The sequence below is a fragment of the Sebastes umbrosus genome, chromosome 17 (genome assembly GCF_015220745.1).
Source record: "Sebastes umbrosus isolate fSebUmb1 chromosome 17, fSebUmb1.pri, whole genome shotgun sequence".
In the NCBI taxonomy this organism is placed as follows: Eukaryota; Metazoa; Chordata; class Actinopteri; order Perciformes; family Sebastidae; genus Sebastes; species Sebastes umbrosus.
Window position 1 is genome coordinate 14716033 of NC_051285.1, and position 19061 is coordinate 14735093.

The 19061-nt window shown below is 39.3% G+C and overlaps 1 protein-coding gene across 5 annotated transcripts in view; it reads left to right on the forward strand.

The window, feature by feature from the left end:
• grik1a (glutamate receptor, ionotropic, kainate 1a) overlaps nucleotides 1–17109 on the forward strand; it is a 43081-nt gene extending 25972 nt beyond the window's left edge. For 2 of the 5 annotated variants that reach the window (XM_037749649.1, XM_037749651.1), the window contains 9 exons: nucleotides 2167–2283; nucleotides 2629–2832; nucleotides 4442–4665; nucleotides 5282–5400; nucleotides 7311–7528; nucleotides 9037–9262; nucleotides 12904–13154; nucleotides 13968–14136; nucleotides 16563–16697. In XM_037749649.1, coding sequence (XP_037605577.1) covers nucleotides 2167–2283; nucleotides 2629–2832; nucleotides 4442–4665; nucleotides 5282–5400; nucleotides 7311–7528; nucleotides 9037–9262; nucleotides 12904–13154; nucleotides 13968–14093 — 1485 coding nt within the window. In that variant the 3' untranslated portion in view covers nucleotides 14094–14136; nucleotides 16563–16697. Of the gene's footprint in view, nucleotides 1–2166; nucleotides 2284–2628; nucleotides 2833–4441; nucleotides 4666–5281; nucleotides 5401–7310; nucleotides 7529–9036; nucleotides 9263–12903; nucleotides 13155–13967; nucleotides 14137–16562 lie in introns of all 5 variants that reach the window. The other 3 variants (XM_037749648.1, XM_037749652.1, XM_037749650.1) reach the window with 2 other exon arrangements.
• Nucleotides 17110–19061: the final 1952 nt, after the last annotated feature.

Below are 19061 nucleotides of genomic sequence, written 5' to 3' on the forward strand. Positions count from 1 at the left end.
TTTAGTTCTATTAACAATGGAGCTTGATAATTTAATGCACTTAACTTTATTGCATCAATGTCATGAGCCCCCTTGACCTTTGCTCAGCTCTTAACCAGTGATGGGATTTGAAAGGGTCAAAATCCAGCTGCCAGACGCCGGTTCTAATCTGATAACTGTCTGGATTATGCCGCCTGGTCCGATGAACCGGACACTCTCATTCACAGCTACTATAACAGTATGGAGGGAAAACACCATGTCGTTCTCCATCGACCCTGTCTGATCCGGCCCTTCTTCATTCATGCTGTCCCTGCTGGTGTGATTTCCAATTCCTCACCATCATACTCGAGTAGGGATTATTTTCATTATTGATTGCTCTGTGGATTATTTTCTTAATCATTTGGTTTCATAAAATGTCAGGAAAAAACTAAATAATGAAAAATAATTTCCTAAAGCCCAATGTGATGCCATCAAATGTCTTGTTTTGTCTGACCAACATTCAAAAACCTAAAGATATTCAGTTTATTATCACATAAGCGAGAAGTCAGTAAATCCTGATAACCTGGAAAAAAATAACTAAAACGATTAATTTGATTATTTAAATAATTGCATATTGTCGATCGACTTAATGTCTTATTATTTCAGCTCTATTGTCAAGCAACGTATTCTCATACAACATTTTGTAGGATATCTTACGAAAAAAGTTATCCGTCTTTTTTTTTTGCGTTTTCCTAAGAAATTCCAGCAATACCGTCAATTTCTGCACATTACATGAATACAGTCATTTCAAAATAGACTTCCGTCTTCACAGGAAACAACTTCCTGAGGTTTAGGCAACAAAATTAATTAGTTAGGTTTAGGAAAAGATCGTGGTTTGGCTTACAATAACTCCGGAAGTGGCTTAACTTAAGTACTTAACTTACGTGACGAATAAATCAACGTTGATTTCTGTTTTCACACGGCAACCAACGTCGGTCTCCTGGGTAAAAGTCTGGTGTTTATTTGACCCACCCGTCCAACCCGACCTTCTCCCTATGCGGCATTCACTGCTATTTATATTTCCTGGTTCACGATTATATACACACAAATTGATTTTGTGGGATATATACAAATTGCGGTGCATTGCTTTTTGTAGGTACAGCTACAAACAGTGTACGACATTAGCCTTCATCAAGTAATGGATTTTGCGATATACCAGTATTGACAATAATCATGATATTATAAAAATATTGATATACATTATATTAAATACATAATATGGTAATAATACACATATGATAATATTGGGTAAATAATCCAGCACTTCTTAAATGATTACAAACTCTCTCTGCACCTACTTACACTTGCATTTTGAGTGTAATTCATTTGCCAAAAAAGAGACACACAATAAACAAAGTTAAAGATGAATTTGACTGACTGCATTACTATAATATTCTTTTTATATATATAGATATCGCGATAATATCGTTATCATGAATTTTTTGGGTTGTGGAAATCTGATATTGTGAAAGCCCTACTTCAAGTAATAATATGCACAAAAGTAGGTTATCTAACAGTTATTGTAATTAACACTATTTTTGTTATATGTGTATTTTTCAGATTCAGACACAATGAAATATACAGTAAATGCTTACAGATATCCATGCCAATCCAAAGCAATAATTCATCATAAAGAAATTGCTGTTCTCACAGCAGGAATGATACTGGTTTACTCCAGAATAGCTGTAAACTTTTGTCCTGACTCACACAATCAGCAGCTGCCTTTGGAGCAAACTACGTCCTCATTTTTCATATTCACTGTACATAAAATGGAGTTTTCAGCACATTGCCCAGAATCATCAGAGCAGAACTGGGCAAAGGGAAATGTTGTAGGATGGTGAAAGGAGCAGAAGGTTGAAAATGAGCCAGGTCTTATAACTTCTTTTTCACATTTCTGTTCGACGAATCAGAAAATATTATAAATATGCAGTTTATCAGAGCAGTTTAGTTTCCTGTTGAGACTTATAGAGACTAAATCGGGCTATTTTTGGTGTCAGAGATAATAAGATAATCTTTCCTTTAACAGTGATCCAAACACAGCCTATTCAAAGTTTTAACAAAAGTAAATATCTATACACTTCAGTTTTGTCTCCCATAGTAAAGACATTGTGGCTCAATAATAATCTAAAGCCCTGTTTGTCTTTCCAGATTGCTGTATGGAACTCGTACAGGGGGATGAACCTGACGGAGATGTCCAGCCGAGACAAGAATAACAATGTGACGGACTCTCTGGCTAACAGGACTCTTATTGTCACCACGATACTGGTGAGGAGGAAGGTTAAACAGAGGACAGCGTAGGGACGAGGGAGAAGGAGGGGACTGCATTGTGGGGTGTGTAGAGTGCAGATAGGGGAACAACAGAGGGAAATACAATGAGAAGGGAAATGGTGGGAAGGAGGGGTGTTAAGGAGAAGAACTGCATAGTTTCAATCTGTATTTTTCACAATTTTGTCCAATTATGCACACAGGCCATACACAGAGAAAAGGTAGCATAGAAGAAAATATATTGAAATGGAAATATACATAAGGATTAACGGATTTAAGGACTGAATCAGAATAAGGAATGTGCTGTGAAAACGGTGAAGTGCAGAGTTTTCTCTTGCTGCACAGGAAAATCCATATGTGATGCACAGAAAGTCAGAGCAGGAGCTGATTGGGAATGATCGTTTCGAGGGTTACTGTCTGGACCTTTTGAAAGAGCTCTCCAACATCTTGGGTTTCACGTATGAAGTCAGACTGGTGGCTGATGGGAAATACGGCGCCCAGAATGACAAGGGAGAGTGGAGCGGGATGGTGCGGGAGCTGATTGACCACGTGAGTTAACAGCAGTCACACCACAGGGGTTTCCTACTCACAGGTATGATAGTTAGCCAGGAGGTATATTGGGTATAATGAGAGACAACCCTAGCTTTTTGGTTTCATGGATATGGCCGCCATGATCATTTTCTCTCAGTGGTAGAATAAGTATTCAGATCTTTTACAATACCACAATGTAAAAGTACAGAAGCAAAATGTAGCCTGCTAAAAAGTACTCACTCTGAAGAAAAATGTCCCATGTAACTTATATATTTTTATATATTACATTACTAGATTAAAACTGTCATAATTGGTCGAAGTGGAGTTAGTTTTAACTACAGGTAGTTTAGTCTAGTGGTTCACAACGAGGGGTCCTAAAATAAATCTGAGGGGTTGTGAGATGATTATCATGGGGTAATTTCTGTCTCACAAATCTGTATTAATTTATAGATAGATAGAGTACAAGTACAAGAGTACAAGTACAAGTACCTCAGAACTATACATAAGTACAGCATTTGCGTAAATGTTAGGGCTGTGTATTGCCAAGAATCTGGCGATACGATATGTATCATGGTACAGGGGTAATGATTCAATATATTGCGATACTTTAAACAAGGTGATATATTTAGATTTTTAAAATTTAATTTTAGGAAAATTGTCATTGTATAACAGACACACCAGTATTACACCTTTTTTGAATAGTCAAAAATAACACATTTGTATTGTATTGCATGCAAATAACTGCATGTTTTTTCCCGAAAACTGCATAGCATTGGCATAAAGTGGGTATGCTTTTCCTCGCCAAAATTTAGCGTAACTTTGGAGCGTTATTCAGTCTCCTTCTCGACAAGCTGGTTGACATGGTTGGCCAGTAGCTATAGCTTTAAAACTCGATACCTCGATACAGTCAGTCGATGCAGTGTTTTAGAGAATCGATACAGTATCACAACATTAGTTAATAGATTTTCTTCATGACTAATCTGCTCCAGATCAGGTGAAATTTGGGATATTGTATAAAAAATGAATTAATGGTCCGCCACCTTATGAATCAGCTCTCTATTTCTTGAAAAATAGCGTCACCCCACACGGTCGTAATGTGGATATAAATCCTGCATTCACTTTGAATAAAAAAATTAGCCTATAATTATGTTCACAGATGGTAACAAAGCCTGTTTACAAGGTGACGTGTTTACAGACCAGAAGAATCACATTGATAATATCAATAGGAGGTACAGCACTGTATAATCAATGGTTTTAGCCTCTGGATATATAAACAGCTTGGCCATAGTTATGAATTATGAATGAATTTTACTTTACATATAAACAGCACTGAAATTCACTGGACTTCTGACACTGATTGGTTTGATGAATCCAGTCTTAGGGGGAAAAAATCTGTTAATCTCTTTTAGCTTTTTCACTGTATATTGTTCTGTATTACTCATTTATTCATTATAATAGTATGTTCTCCAGTAGAGAAGCATACAAAACTTTAACGAGGTTATATGTTGTTTGGATATTGATACACTGACATTTGTTAGTTACATTGACAGAAACAAATCCTGCAAGACGCCATGTGTAACCTCGAGCAGCCGTTTTACCTGTTGTATCTGACATCTGTCTTTCCAAGGTTGCAGACCTCGCCGTGGCCCCCTTGACCATCACATACGTTAGAGAGAAAGTCATCGACTTCTCTAAGCCCTTCATGACCTTAGGCATCTCCATCCTATACCGCAAACCTAACGGCACCAATCCGGGCGTGTTCTCCTTCCTTAATCCCCTGTCTCCGGACATCTGGATGTACGTGCTGCTAGCCTGCACAGGGGTTAGCTGTGTGCTCTTTGTGATTGCCAGGTAAGAGGATGAATCGATGCTTGTGATAATGAGATGATGTACGATGGGATGGAAAGATGTAATGCTTGCTGAGGGTATACTGTAGTATATATAGATGGTGAGTGCTTAATTTGAAATTGCACAGACAAGAAAATGTAACATGGTGCCAGCATTGAGTATTTTAAAACAATACAGACGTGTATCAAATTCACCAGAATCACAAAGTCTGGAATAATTGGCATGACTGTTTCTAATCATCCATAGCTATTCTAAAATAACACAAAATATGCTGTAGCTGCCTGTCATCTGCCAGACTGGCTTTCATTGTGCTTGTTTCAGCTCCCTCTCAGGTGGTACATAAAAACCCCTTCCAGCAGGTTGCACCTAGCAACCCATAACTGAAATACTGTATTTTTTGTGAAAATCGAAATGCAAATCAAGGTGAAGTGTAAATTGCACTGCAGATAAACTAGAAGCCTGCATTGAAGTGAAGTGCGTGACCAGTGTGCCCCCTGTGCAGATTATAGCCACAGTACACAGAGGAGGTTTTTCTTGTTTAGATTTTGCATCTTTTTTTCTGATATTGGAATTTCCTTTCATCTGTTTTTCTCTCTCTTCTTCTTTTATTGTCTTGCAGGTTTACTCCGTACGAGTGGTACAACCCACATCCATGCAACCCGTCCTCGACTCTGATACAGAACAATTTCACTTTACTCAACAGTTTCTGGTTTGGCGTTGGAGCTCTCATGCGGCAAGGTATTTAGGTCACATTTAAAGCAATCATAATCAATATTTTTATATTAACAATGGATCAAACGGCTACTTGTATGTGAAAGGGGTTGCTCACAACTTTACTGCTCTCACTAGTGTTGTTTTTCGGCTGCAGCAGGCAGCTTATTTTAGCTAAAAAGCCTTTATAAAACCCACTGTACCCTACTTAACCCAGCACCAAACAGCAGACAGACAAAGTTAACGACTAGCTGGGGAACATAGTGGAGCATTTAGCAGCTAAAACAAAAGATATTTCCCTCACAAGTTATAGTAGAGCCCTTATCTGAGCTAAAAGAAGATTGAATACTGGACATGAATTTGTCAGGTGGTCCGATAAATAATTAGTTATTGCAGCTTTACGGGGTTACTAATAACAAAGGCTGTAAATGCCAGTAGAGTAGAGCTGGGCTGCAACTAACGATTATTTTCATTATTGCCAACTTTTTCCTAGATAAATCATTTGGTTTATAAAATGTAGTCTAGAAAAATAGTGAAAATGTCCATCTTAGTTTCTTAAAGTCCAAGGTGATGTTTTAAAATGTCTTGTTTTGTCAGTCCAAAGCCCAAAGATATACACTTTTATATCATATAAAACAGAGAAAAGGAGGAAAAAACATATTTCAGAGGCTGAAAACTGCCATTTGTGCATGAAAAATAACTATTGGTCAATTATCAAAATAGTTGACGATTATTGTTCTTCTGTAGAGCTGTCTAATGAACTCACTGTACAGCTTTAAAAACTGTACCGACACTGTGAATTCTGCTTTAAACTGTTTATTTCAAAACATCAATATTCGCCTCCTATTTTCTGCGAATGCCCTTTCCATGCAGTCTGGATTCAGTCCCCATTAACTGCAACCATACCCTGTAATAACGATCATGTTGCACTTCATGGGGACTTGACCTCCCTCGAGGCAGGAGATTTGGGCAGGATAAGTCTGACATGCCTGATTGGACGGACAACAAACCTACTGACAAGAACAGTCCACAACAAAATGACAATGCTGATAAAATGTTGCAATTTTGTTGACGGCAAGCCACATTTGTCAAATTTATCAGTTCTTCAGAAATATAACAGTATTGCTAAAAGAAGAGACAAGCAAGAGAAGCTTTCATAAACGATGTGGATGTCTTTACATTTTGGTTTCTTTTGTGGAATGTGTGTGTAAACTAGCTGTTTGGTGGTTAACAGGGGCCTTGAGATTTCTGTGGGATGTTGTGCCTCAGAGTAACTGCTTCCTTAGATACGTGGCCATTAAACCAACCCGTCGTTTGCCCTTAAAGTGTAGATAAGCATCCAAGTGAAAAGGGTTTAAAAATAGGAACACAGATGTTTCAAACCTGGCACATTAAACGTGGTAAATGTATTCTTCAGTCACATTCATCTGTTTTGATTGCTCCTTTTCTCTGCACAGAGAGGAAAACATAAAGAATAGTGCTCATTCTGCTTTTTCAGTTTTAAGTTCCCTCATTGTCTTTGTATTCAGCTTTCTTTTGTCTGTCACATTTTGGTTTTTCGAAGTTTGTCTTTTTTGTTCTATTATGTTTTCTTTTTTCGTAATGATCAAATTTCTTTTGCAACTTTGTGTTTTAGACCAAAGTAGTAGTGCAGATTGAGAAAATAAAGACACTGTATGAAGAGGTGCACAATTTATCATTTAGGGCTGAGGTGACAATCCAATTGTAGCTCCGGTGTGAATCCAGCTGTTAAGATAACCCTAAGTGGATTGGGGTACTTGACTATGCTTTGGAAGAATATAGATGTATTTTCATTGTTTTTTTAGTAGAGAATCTACACATAGTACATACACAAACTGCACTTCTTACCATTCTGGTTGTCACGTACTGATTTAAGCTACTTTTTAACCTTTTGTCCCCAATCGCTGTGCTTCCAGGCTCGGAGCTGATGCCTAAGGCTCTGTCCACTCGGATAGTCGGGGGAATCTGGTGGTTCTTCACCTTAATCATCATCTCCTCCTACACGGCCAACTTGGCTGCCTTCCTCACTGTGGAACGAATGGATGCTCCCATCGACTCAGCAGACGACCTGGCGAAGCAGACCAGGATTGAATACGGGGCAGTGAGGGATGGATCCACCATGACCTTCTTCAAGGTACAACTGCTGTCGGCTCTAAATTAGCTTTTAACTTTATCAAAGTCACAGCATAAAGAGTAAGAATTGGAATTACTATGCAGAAGTGCCTGTTTCATGTCAAGGTGTAGATCCTGTCAAATTATATTGTACACATTGGCAAATTTAATAAGTATTGCAGCAGAGATCATAAGAAAGCCGTCATCCATTTATAGTTTATCTCCTAATTAAAAGCATAAAATCCTTACTTTGATTCTTCAATAAAATGTTTGTCTTTTAGTAAAGTCAAGAACATGCAAAAGGCAATTAATTCCGCAGCTCTCTATTTTGAGTCATCTTAAGCACAAGAGCTAATAATTGTAAAATGTGAACTTGGTATTGAACTGTGCCTGACTGTCTGTACTTTACATCAGATGTAAATCCAATAAACAAGTTTACAGACAAAAAACAGTTCTCATTTTGAATTAGTTAAAGGAAGGGTTGGTACGCTAGATTTAAAAAATTAAATAACTGAAAAATCCACTCCAGCGTTGCCAACTCTTTTCCAATAAAAGTAGCCAGCAGCACCAGCTCCAAAAGTCCCTAAATCTGGCGAGAAAGTCGCCAAGTCGGCAACACTGACAGTCCGTTCCTTCAGGCTTCCCTCCAAAGCCACTCCCCCACAATTATCATAATGAATGTAAACGCCAAACATGGCTATTGTTGGTACTCACAGCTTGTGGAAGACTCCAATGACGAGCACTGAGTGCACGAGCAGAGCGCGCACAGGCAGGCAGACATTTCAATCATTACATTCAAGGCAAATTAAATTATTAGATGGGCTTATTACAGTCCTGCGACAGCCACAGATAACCAGATTTTTTCTTTTTCATCCTGTATCATCTTTTATCATTCTGTATCTTTGCCAAACATCCCATGAAAAATAAAAAAGAATCTAAAGACGGAGGCAGGGGAAAAAGACTAGCATTTACTTTTAATGAAAGGCAACGTAGATGCATCAAGAGGTGAGCATATGATGGGAAGTGGCGAAGATGCTTATTAAGACTACTTGCGTTTCGGGGCGTCTGTGTTGAAGTTAAACATATGTTAACTTGTTAGCTTGTATATTATATAATATATCGCTGTACGGATGTCCTCGGGCAGGGCTGTCACTTCCTTCCCCCGCCGCCGCCCACTCTCCTTGCATCCTGGTGGCTCAGCAGGGGTGATCCATGCAGGGCTTTATCCTCCCAGATTGCAGCCAGTGATTACGGCTGCCTGGATAGGAAGAAGCAGGCTGTGTTGATGGCTCGAACAAATTGAATCAGCTGGAGGAGATTTAGAACACAGCTGTCCCATTTTCTCTGACTGAGCAAGGAGGAACACTCACACACAAGACACACACGCAAGAAGTCCCGCACATCCTGCTGTTAAACTTATATGTGTTTATGATAGTATTTGAAATAAAGTTAAGTAATGATTATGTGTAGCCACAAACACATATAGTACAAATTCTTACCAACTTTTTGCCTGTTTGGTTTCTTTATCAGAAATCAAAGATCTCCACCTATGAGAAGATGTGGGCGTTCATGAGCAGCAGGAAGAACACTGCACTTGTTAAGAACAACAGGGAAGGCATCACCCGCGTCCTGACGACAGACTACGCCATGCTGATGGAGTCCACCAGCATCGAGTACATCAGCCAGAGAAACTGCAACCTCACACAGATCGGAGGTCTCATAGACTCCAAGGGATATGGAGTGGGAACACCTATAGGTAAGAAGAATGAGACTCGAAGAGATTGTAAAATGTGGGAAAAAAGTGTGTCTGTAGCGTAGTTACCACCATCTTTGTCAGTTAGTCTGTCAATCAAGAAAACACTTTCACTTTTTAATGTCTTACTGTAATGTAAAAAAGAAACTCTTGCTGCATACTTTAATTGATATTGTGCTTTAAACGAAAAGTTTGTAATTGTCCTTGTAACTTCAACACAGCGAGACTCGTTTATGATTCAACTTTATGGCATTCATTGCGAGTTCTCTGTGGTAGACTGCACACAAAGATAGTTAAAACAAGCCATAGACAAGTATATACAGAAATTGCATTCATGCATACTTTTGAGAATATTAAAATGCACTGAAGGCCTTCCGTTGGTAGAATAGTATTTTAATAGAACCTCCTGCAAATGGAGGCTTTATACTGTAGATACAACCTTCCATTTATTTGGAATTTGCATTTTCATTCTTCAGGAGTTCAAGTACAGAGCTGCTAACATGCAAATGCACTTCCATCCAAAAGCTCTGCCAGCTGTTCAGTGCAAATGTTCATGTGAGGTTTCAGGCCAGTTTGTTGGATTGAGAACTTAAAACTGGAAGCAAGTCAACGTGCTGGACCGTGTCTGCTGTTGGTGCTCTTGGATGTTTACTTAAGCAGTGCTTAACATCTTGTCTCTCTCTTGTGTTTTCGCTTTTCCTCTCAAGATGTTTAAAAAAATGTAGAGCCAGTTAAAATATATATTTTTTTAAACTGGGGTAGTTTTTGCTGAGCACAACTGATCTTCGCCAAGAACATATGCAAGTTGACAAGTACAGGGCATACATTTATATTAGGGCTGTCAGTTGATTAAAATATTTAATTGCAATTAATCGCATGATTGTCCATAGTTAATAGTGATTAATCGCAAATTAAGTGCACATTTTTTATCTGTTCAAAATGTACCTTAAAGGGAGATTTTTACAGTGTGTCAGTGTAATGACTTGCCCCAAACTGCATGTGATTATCATAAAGTGGGCATGTCTGTAAACGGGAGACTCATGGGTACCCATAGAATCCATTTTCATCCACATATCTTGAGGTCAGAGGTCAAGGGACCCCTTTGAAAATGGCCATGACAGTTTTTCCTCTGCAAATTTAGCATAAATTTGGAGCGTTATTTAGCCTCCTTCACAACAAGTTATGATTCCTCAGGTTTTCTAGTTTCATGATGTCAGTATCTTCGCTCTAGCTTTAAAATTGAGCCCGCTACAACCTTTGAAAGATCGTTTGCTATAATGTGTTAAAGAAATTAGTGGCGTTAAAACCAATTTGTGTTAACGCGTTATCACATTAACTTTGACAGCCTTAATTTATATGTATGGGCACGACGAATAGAAATAAGGACGGAGCCACCCCCCTCCACTTAATTTCTGTAATTACCACGAGATGTTCATCGGCTGTCAGTATCTATGACAATTATATACTCTATAACATTACATAGCAATTATTACCTCTTTTATCAACTCTATTCTTAGATGAGATAGTATCATACCAACATATTCATCCTAAAGGAAATAGCTGTACTAAGGATTTCTCATGCAATATACAATAGAAGAAGGTGAAGTGTTGAGGTTTAAGAGGAGCAATTATTATATACAAAAGCCAAAGTTCAGAGGTTGCTAAGCTCTTCTCCCAGCAGCAGGGGGAGGAGTTGTATACAGTTTGATGGCCACAGAAACAAAGGACTTCCAGTAGGATTCAAGCAGCCGTATGGATGGCATGTATGGGGTGAGAAGCACTGCCAATTATCCTCTGTAGTTTGACACACCTCCACCAGAGACTCAAGTTCCACTCACACCAGCAAGCCAAGCTTCCTGTTGAGCTTGTTGATTCTAAGGTTGTCGGCTGCTCTCACCCTGAACGCTACCGTGTAGGATATAATGATGGCCATCACGGAGTGGAAGAATATCTGCAGCGTAGTACTGCAGATAGCAAACAAACAGATCCTCCTCAGAAAGTTAAATTGACACTCTTTTAGAGGACAGTGGAATTGCTCATCCAGTCCAGTTTGTTGTTGAGCTACAGGTGGTTCAGCCCACAGCATTTGTCTGTATTCAGCCTCTTTTCCCTGCTGGTACCATAGATTGTATGTAAGAAAGTGGACGTAGCCACTGTGATGACCCATTGGTTTGTGGACTGCCGTTTCGAAGCCTCGATTTCATCATATTGGCCGTCACCATCTTGGTTTTTTGCAACCATAAGTGACACAAGAGGGTGGAGCTAAGTACAACCAAACACTAAATAAGACATTTTCTGTGCACCAAAATGTTACAATTATCTTTCATGAACTGAAAACACACTATGAAAGGGTTAAAGTTGTAAGACGAAAACACGGACAACTCCCAGACCGGACAACGCCGTGGTAGTGACCTGTCAATCACAAGGTAGCCACGCCCTAAATAATCCCCTGCTTTATGGTCTATTTGACTCTAAATGGGACCATAATTTACTAAATGAACATCATGCTGTATTGAAGAAGACTTTAAACTAGCGATTGAGACCATAAACTCATGTTTACAATGTTTACTGAGGTAATAAATCAAGTGAGAAGTAAGCTCATTTTTCTCATAGACAATCAGACTACTATCAGACTTCTTTTTGCAACCAGAGGAGTCACCCCCTGCTGGCTATTAGAAAGAATGCAAGTTTAAGGCACTTCAGCATTGGCTTCACTTCTCACTGACCGGTACAAGAACTAGCAAGTTTCATCTGAAGGCAGAGCTGTGAAAGGTGAACAAGAAGGGAGACAGGTGAACACCTGCGATACTCCTGGTAGATGTTGTAGCTGACTTCTTGAATGATTTTTAATCTATGGCACTAAGAGGAGCATCTACCTTTGTGTCCATAACTGTAGTCCAGAGCAGGGCAGGGTGATATGGCATTAAAACCAAACCAAAAGTCACGATGCAAAGCAGAAAAATGATGCCATCCTCCACCATAATATCTAGCTGGTAGGCAAAGTGCAGGGCGTCCAGTGATGGCTTTACTTTCCCCCTCCAATTACACTGTGACTTTTTGTTGTTTGGTGTGTTTGGCAGGTTCAGGTTTGGGTTAAAGCTTAACTGGCTGATGCCCTCAGGGCAGTTGCAGCGGTGCGGGGGCTGAGCTCCACTGAGCTGACAACTGAGTCTATTCAGCTCTTTTCTTATCTGATCAACAGGCTTTAATGTCCCATATGTTTTAGGCCCTGGGGTGTCATTGGAGGATAGTGGATGGGAATGCTCTGGGGGGCAGAAGCCTCCTTCTCGAACCTATTAAACATGATTTAATTCCTTCAACACATTGGCCCTATCCATGTATCCTGCAGTCACCTGATCTCTGGACTGCTTGTAGTCGGTGATGTTACTTGAAATGCATTTTGGATAAACATTACAAATGCAAATTGGACTTTTATATCCTCAAGATACATGCAGATTCACGTTTTCTGTCTCATACAGTTAATTCTGTTCTCCGAGCAGAGGCTTAAATTGCACGGTAGAAAATGCTTTTGTTTCACTGTAAACAGAGGGGTGCCTCAGCAGGGCTGCCATGCCTTATTTTAGTAATGGGACATTCAAATGTATTTATAAGTGCTCTAATGTCTCTCTGTTTGTCTTCTGCAGGGTCTCCATACAGGGATAAAGTGACCATTGCTATCCTTCAGCTGCAGGAGGAAGGGAAGCTGCACATGATGAAGGAGAAGTGGTGGAGGGGCAACGGCTGTCCAGAGGAGGACAACAAGGAGGCCAATGCTCTGGGCGTGGAAAACATCGGCGGCATCTTCATCGTCTTGGCCGCCGGTCTGGTTCTCTCCGTGTTCGTGGCTATCGGAGAGTTCATCTACAAGGCTCGCAGGAACGCCGACATAGAGGAGGTGAGTGAGGATGAGGAGCTGCTGTTCTTCTGCTAAGCGGCGATAACAAATGACCAGATTAAAAGTAAAAGTCTCTGCTCCGAGGAAACTTAGTTTTTCGTCGAAGAAAAGATGCGGTTAAATTAATTTTAAGTTGTTTATAATCACAAGTATTGAAAGACATGACATTATTTATGCAAATTTATTCACACACACATTTTCAGAGACAAAGGACAAGCAATGTTTTGTTTAGTTTTTCTTTGTCTCTTGCTAATTAATATTTTCTAACTATGGACGTGCTTTTAGATGTGGTTTGCTTAATCAAAATTAATTAACTCAAAATCATATTTGCACTTGTTGGTGGTAATAACAAGAAAGGGACTAGATGGATTTATGACTTATCAGTGTCTGACAGTCCTACACAGTAAACACTGGGTTAAATATGGTAAAGAAGTGGTGTGTTGGTAGCTCAAAATGACAGATAACTCACTATTATTTTTGTATTTTAATTCTCTCTCATACAGTATGCCCATATACCTGTATGTCATATATCATTCATGTCACCATAAGTCATCAGTACTGCATTATGCCTGAATGTACAAATGAAAATTACTAATTATTAGTCTTATTTAGCAGAAGCATGAGTTCTATCTGCTTTCGAGAACAGGAACATCCCTTTCCACACTGTTATCAAAGAAAAACAATACCATTCACATGATTCATTTCTTTGCTTTTGTGTCTTATTTGCTGTGTTTTCTTTTCTTTGTTTTTACAGTTCTGTTTTGATCTCTTTTCTCCTTCCATTTTCTTTTTTTCTGTGCATGCTCGTGTCAGGCCTTCTGTTTCTTTTACGGGGTGCAGTCCCGTCAGTTCCAGCGGCGCGGCTCCACCTCCTCCTCTGGCACCTCCTTATCTACTGATCTGGAGAGCGGCAGGCTGCTGGGGGATGACACAGAGTAGCCATGGCAGCACATTTACAACACATACACACTCTAGACGATAGGTTTGTAACTAGGTGTCCTTCTCTCTGCCCCCTGCTGAAAATACCCCAGTATATCTGCACCTGTGTCAGCCAATCCCAATTACCATTATACCTCCAATACCTGACCCTCGTGCTACTATGTATTCCTTTCGTCCCCAAGGTCAATGTTAAATTATGACAAAGTTGAATACGATTACTGTGTGGTTTTATGCTGTATAATTGGGTATATTTAAGCAGTAATAGACTTTCTTAGGAACTAACAAGCTCTTGTTGTTGCTTTTGTTATACAGCATGTAAGGAGCACTTTAATGAAAGCCTCAAAATACACACTCTTATTAGGAAAAACACTCAGGACATCTGTTTTTTTTTTTGTTTTTTTAAGTTGCAAGTTATTTTATAAAAATGTGTGAGTCACCTGTTTGTGTCCTTTTGAGCACACATTTATCAGAAATCAAGATAGTTTGAAAAATGTGGCATTTAAGTTTCTATAAACAGCGCAGAGCTCTGCAGCTCTCCTGCGCGTTTTGCTTCATTCAGTGAAGTGTCAGTAGGCGTTCGTGTATACTTTAGAGGCAGACTCTGAATGCCTTATGGGAAATCAAAAGATAGGAAAAGTTATTTGAATAATTTCTTCCTCATTAAGCTCGTCGGTAGACTGGTTTGGTTGGCTGAAATTTGGATAACAGTGATGGAACAACGTGTTGAGTTATGATGTCCCCTGACACAGATCCAAAGCCAAAAGTACAGTTGTAATTTTCATAAATAAGGTCCGCTGACTGCAGAACATTTTAACTGAGGTAATGATGGATGGGATCACAGAGGGATACTGACTTTCAAGGTCTTCCCTGCTCCCCTGGACTGACATTGTCATCTACTGCCATCGCAAGATTAATCTCTCCAAAATGTAGTAAAAAAAAACAAGAAAATATTTAATAGGTTGTAAAATATATTAACCACTACATAGTAGGGGTGTAAAAATATGTCTGGTATCAAGATATTTTGTTTTTGTGATGCTCTATCAATCCTCAAAAACACTGTATCAATTTTAATTAATAGTTTACAAGATTAACTCAGTCAATACTTTATTTCTTTTGCAAAGAGATGCATCCTCTGACTGTATGTGCCTTCTCAAAGTAGTGCTATGATATTGGTGTTAACAGGGACTTTTTTTTACTTTTTAATCAGATTTCATGCATACGGCTGTGTGTTCTTACTATGACAGTTTTCCTAAAATTCGATTTAAAAAATCGCAATAGATCGCCTTGCTTACAGTATCGCAATATATTGAATCGTAGCTCCTGTGTAATGGTACGTATCGTATCGCCAGATTCTTGCCAATACACAGCCCTACTACTACGAAAATAATTGATACTATTAAAGGATTATTTATCCTTTAAATCCTTTATCCTTTATCCTTTATTATTTATTCAGTGTACGTAAAATAAGTATGTTAACTACTAGACAAATATAGATAAAATACCTTATAAGACCAGAATTAACAAGGTCTGAATTGTTGCAAATTACTTATTGTACCCTGGTACTGCCAGGTGGCAAGAAACATTAATTATGGGATATTATAAGTAAATTACATCAAAGTTCATACTTTATTTACTTCCTATTAGGTGAGTAAGTATGGTTTATGTTCAATCTACGGTTTTTGCTCCTCTTTCTCAGATTGGTTCCAGGTAGGTTTTCTCCACTGATACCGAGTGTTACTGGTATTCGTGGGAAACCCTGCAGGAAGCCACATTCGTCTGAGAAGCCTTAGGCAAAGCCTGAGGATGAAGGAGGAAGACCTTCTATGGTCTTTGGATGCAAAGACCGAGAGATAAAAAACGGGATGAGTTTGTGCTGAAAATAATAATTTGCGGGATAAATTTAGCGAGCACCCACGCTCTGGAGGAGAGCAAACTAAAAGGCAAATAAACACGATCGAAGATTAATGAGTTCAATGCGATGTATTCTTCTACCAGAATCAAATAAGCCCGAGGCTTCTCATTTCAGACGGCCGTCTCTTTGATAATTTCAAATAATTGCTATATTATGAATGCATAGCTCTCTGCACTAGGACGTCGCTCAGCAGACATTGTCCTTCATCTCTTGTCTGTGTCCTTGGATTTTATGATGAGACAACAGAGTTTACAACTCTTTTAGATAGATTTACATTTTATATGTGTTATGTCATTTCGGATGTCTGCCCGGTCCGACTTTAGAGCTGACTTACTGCCTGCTCACATTCAGCTGCAGGCAAGCTCCTGCCAAGATGAATCAAATGTCATAGCCTTCAGTTTAAACTTAGATTAGTATAGCTTTCAATTATTGCTGTGTCCAATAATTCCCTAGTTGAGACAGTACAGACACCGTCTTTAAACTCATGGCCAAAGTTGATAAAGGTCATAATGACTTTATTGGTGTCTTAACCCTGGCATTGTCTTTCTTTTTGGCAGTGCGTATCTTTTAGCGCCGTGATGGAGGACTTGGGTATGTCCCTGCAGTGTTACAAAGGCATCCGGAGGAGGTCGCGACCCCACAGCGCAGCAAGGACAGCGTGCGTCCTCTGTCAACCCAAACGCCCTGCAAAGAGGGAAGGAGCGAGACGGGACTCCAGCACGTGAAATCTAAACACTGATGGAACTTGGATCAGAGACTGCTACCTGATCGCTCACATTTGTTTGTGGGCCACCGAATGATTTTGAAGTTGTTTCCTCATCAACCCTGTCTTTATGTGTCTGGATAATACATTAAGCATTGTACTTATAGATGTAGTTTACAAAGTCTCGGCCTTGTGTCAACATTAATTATGATAAAACAGGTGATGACTACGAGAATAAGAGCTCTCTCATTGTATAAACCGTTGCTGTTCCCTCTTGGCTGTATAGTTCACTGTTCTGAGCAGTTTGCAGAGTTGAATCTTCACACTTTATAGATACTCCCATTGTGTAAATGTATGACAACTTCACTGATTTTCAAAGTAAAAAGATTTTTGCATTTTTTAAAAAAACGATTTGCTGTTGTTGTGTATGCTTGGCAGCGGTGTGTGCGCCTGGTTCTTTGTGTGCCTACTGGCAGGCAGCAAAGTAGCTTCAGAGCAGATTGCTGAGCCAACCCTGGCCAGTGAAAAGAGATAAGGACCTCTAAGGAAAGTCAGGAACACACCTGCTGTTTTATACCCTTCAAGCACCAAAATCACAGACAGCACACCCCCCCTTCCCCAACACACACACATACACGCACACGCACACACACAGCCTCACAAATGCTTGTGATCATGAAATATTGCTGTCTGAGCATCAGAGAAAGGATATGATACAGGGAGTATCATATCAGGTGAAGGAGAAAATGAGAAGCAGTTTTTTTTAAATGCATGGAACTCTCAGGAGGTCAAAGACAATTTCCTTGTTCCCCTGGGAGTAACAGTCTTGTTTTACAATAACTCATTTTTGTTCTGTTTGCAGTTGTCAAATTTGAAAGCCGGGGGGAAGATCTTGTCTCCCAGTAGTGACAGTGGATCTCAGTGGATGTGTGCAGTTAAAAAAGTGAAAAAGCAATCTCTTTAAAGGAACAGTATGTAACACTTTAGGTGATCTATCAGCAGAAATGGACTATAATGTTCATAACTATGTTTTCATTAGTGTATAATCACCTGAAACTAAGAATCGTTGTGTTTTCATTAACTTAGAATGAGTCCTCCATATCTACATAGGGAGCGGATACTCTTCACGGATACCACCATGTTGCTCCACCATGTTTCTACAGTAGCCCAGAACGGACAAACCAAACACTGGCTCTAGAGAGAGCCTTTCGCGTTTTTACATTACCTGAAGGCCGCAGAGTGCAAAACTGTGGTACCGCCAGCCGCCGTCTGACTTCCGTTGCTCCTAAAGTAGTGTTATTATGGTAAGGATGGCCTCTGAGCGAGGTGAACGGTGTTACCACGGTTTTGCACTCGTCTTGGAAAGGGAAGAGTGAGCGGAGGGGTACTCAGTTGGTTGCAATCCGCAACCACACCACTAGATGCCGCCAAATCCTACAAACTGTAACCTTTAAGTACTTTACAGGCTTAGCGTACATGTTATATAGATTACCTACAAGAAGATTTAAAGGGCATTGATTAATTAATTTATGATAAAACATGAGACCATAATATTAAAAAAAACTGTTATTTTGGAAGAACAATTCATTCCCACAAAAGTTCCTCATAAAACATTCCCCATAGAAAACAATTTTGATTTAATATTATATGACAAATTTGCAAATTCAATTTGCCTTTACAGTATTCATCGCTCAAATGCTTTTTCACAAATTTAAACCAGGAAGATCTGAAAGCAGTGTATGCAGCACATTGGCCTAAACCTCTGTATACTGCAGGTAATCAGAATGATGGATGAGTATGTTCTCAGCTGCTGCAGCACAATTAACTCTGCAGCATGAATAGAGTGCATCAATTAATATTTTCATTGATAAGACCTGTACATCTTCCTCATTTCCAGTGTGTTCTGAGCTTACTAATGCTACATTACGAGCTTTTTCATATCAGGGTGAAATAAATTAATCAGAAAAGAGAAATGTAAGAGTTGACTCATGCTCTTTGTCTCTCTGCTACCTTGTCCAACCCTTTTAATCCCCTTTAGTCCTACTGTGCACCTGCATTGTACTCTTGTCAGCGGTCTTGACATGTATATGTGTACATGTGTACATCATTGAAATACTGCCATCAGTAAAATCTGAATCGGATAAAGAACACAATCGTTCAACACAAACAATTAAACAATGACTGTGGTGGGAAATAGAAATAGGGATGTTAATGTAGCAACCCTAAGCATTAAATCTTAATACAATTCATTATCAATAATGTCAGGACTTTTTCAAAACTGACCTAGCATTTACCAGCTAATGCGATGACATTTCAAACAGGAAAGAGCAATAAATGAATATAAATACTTTAT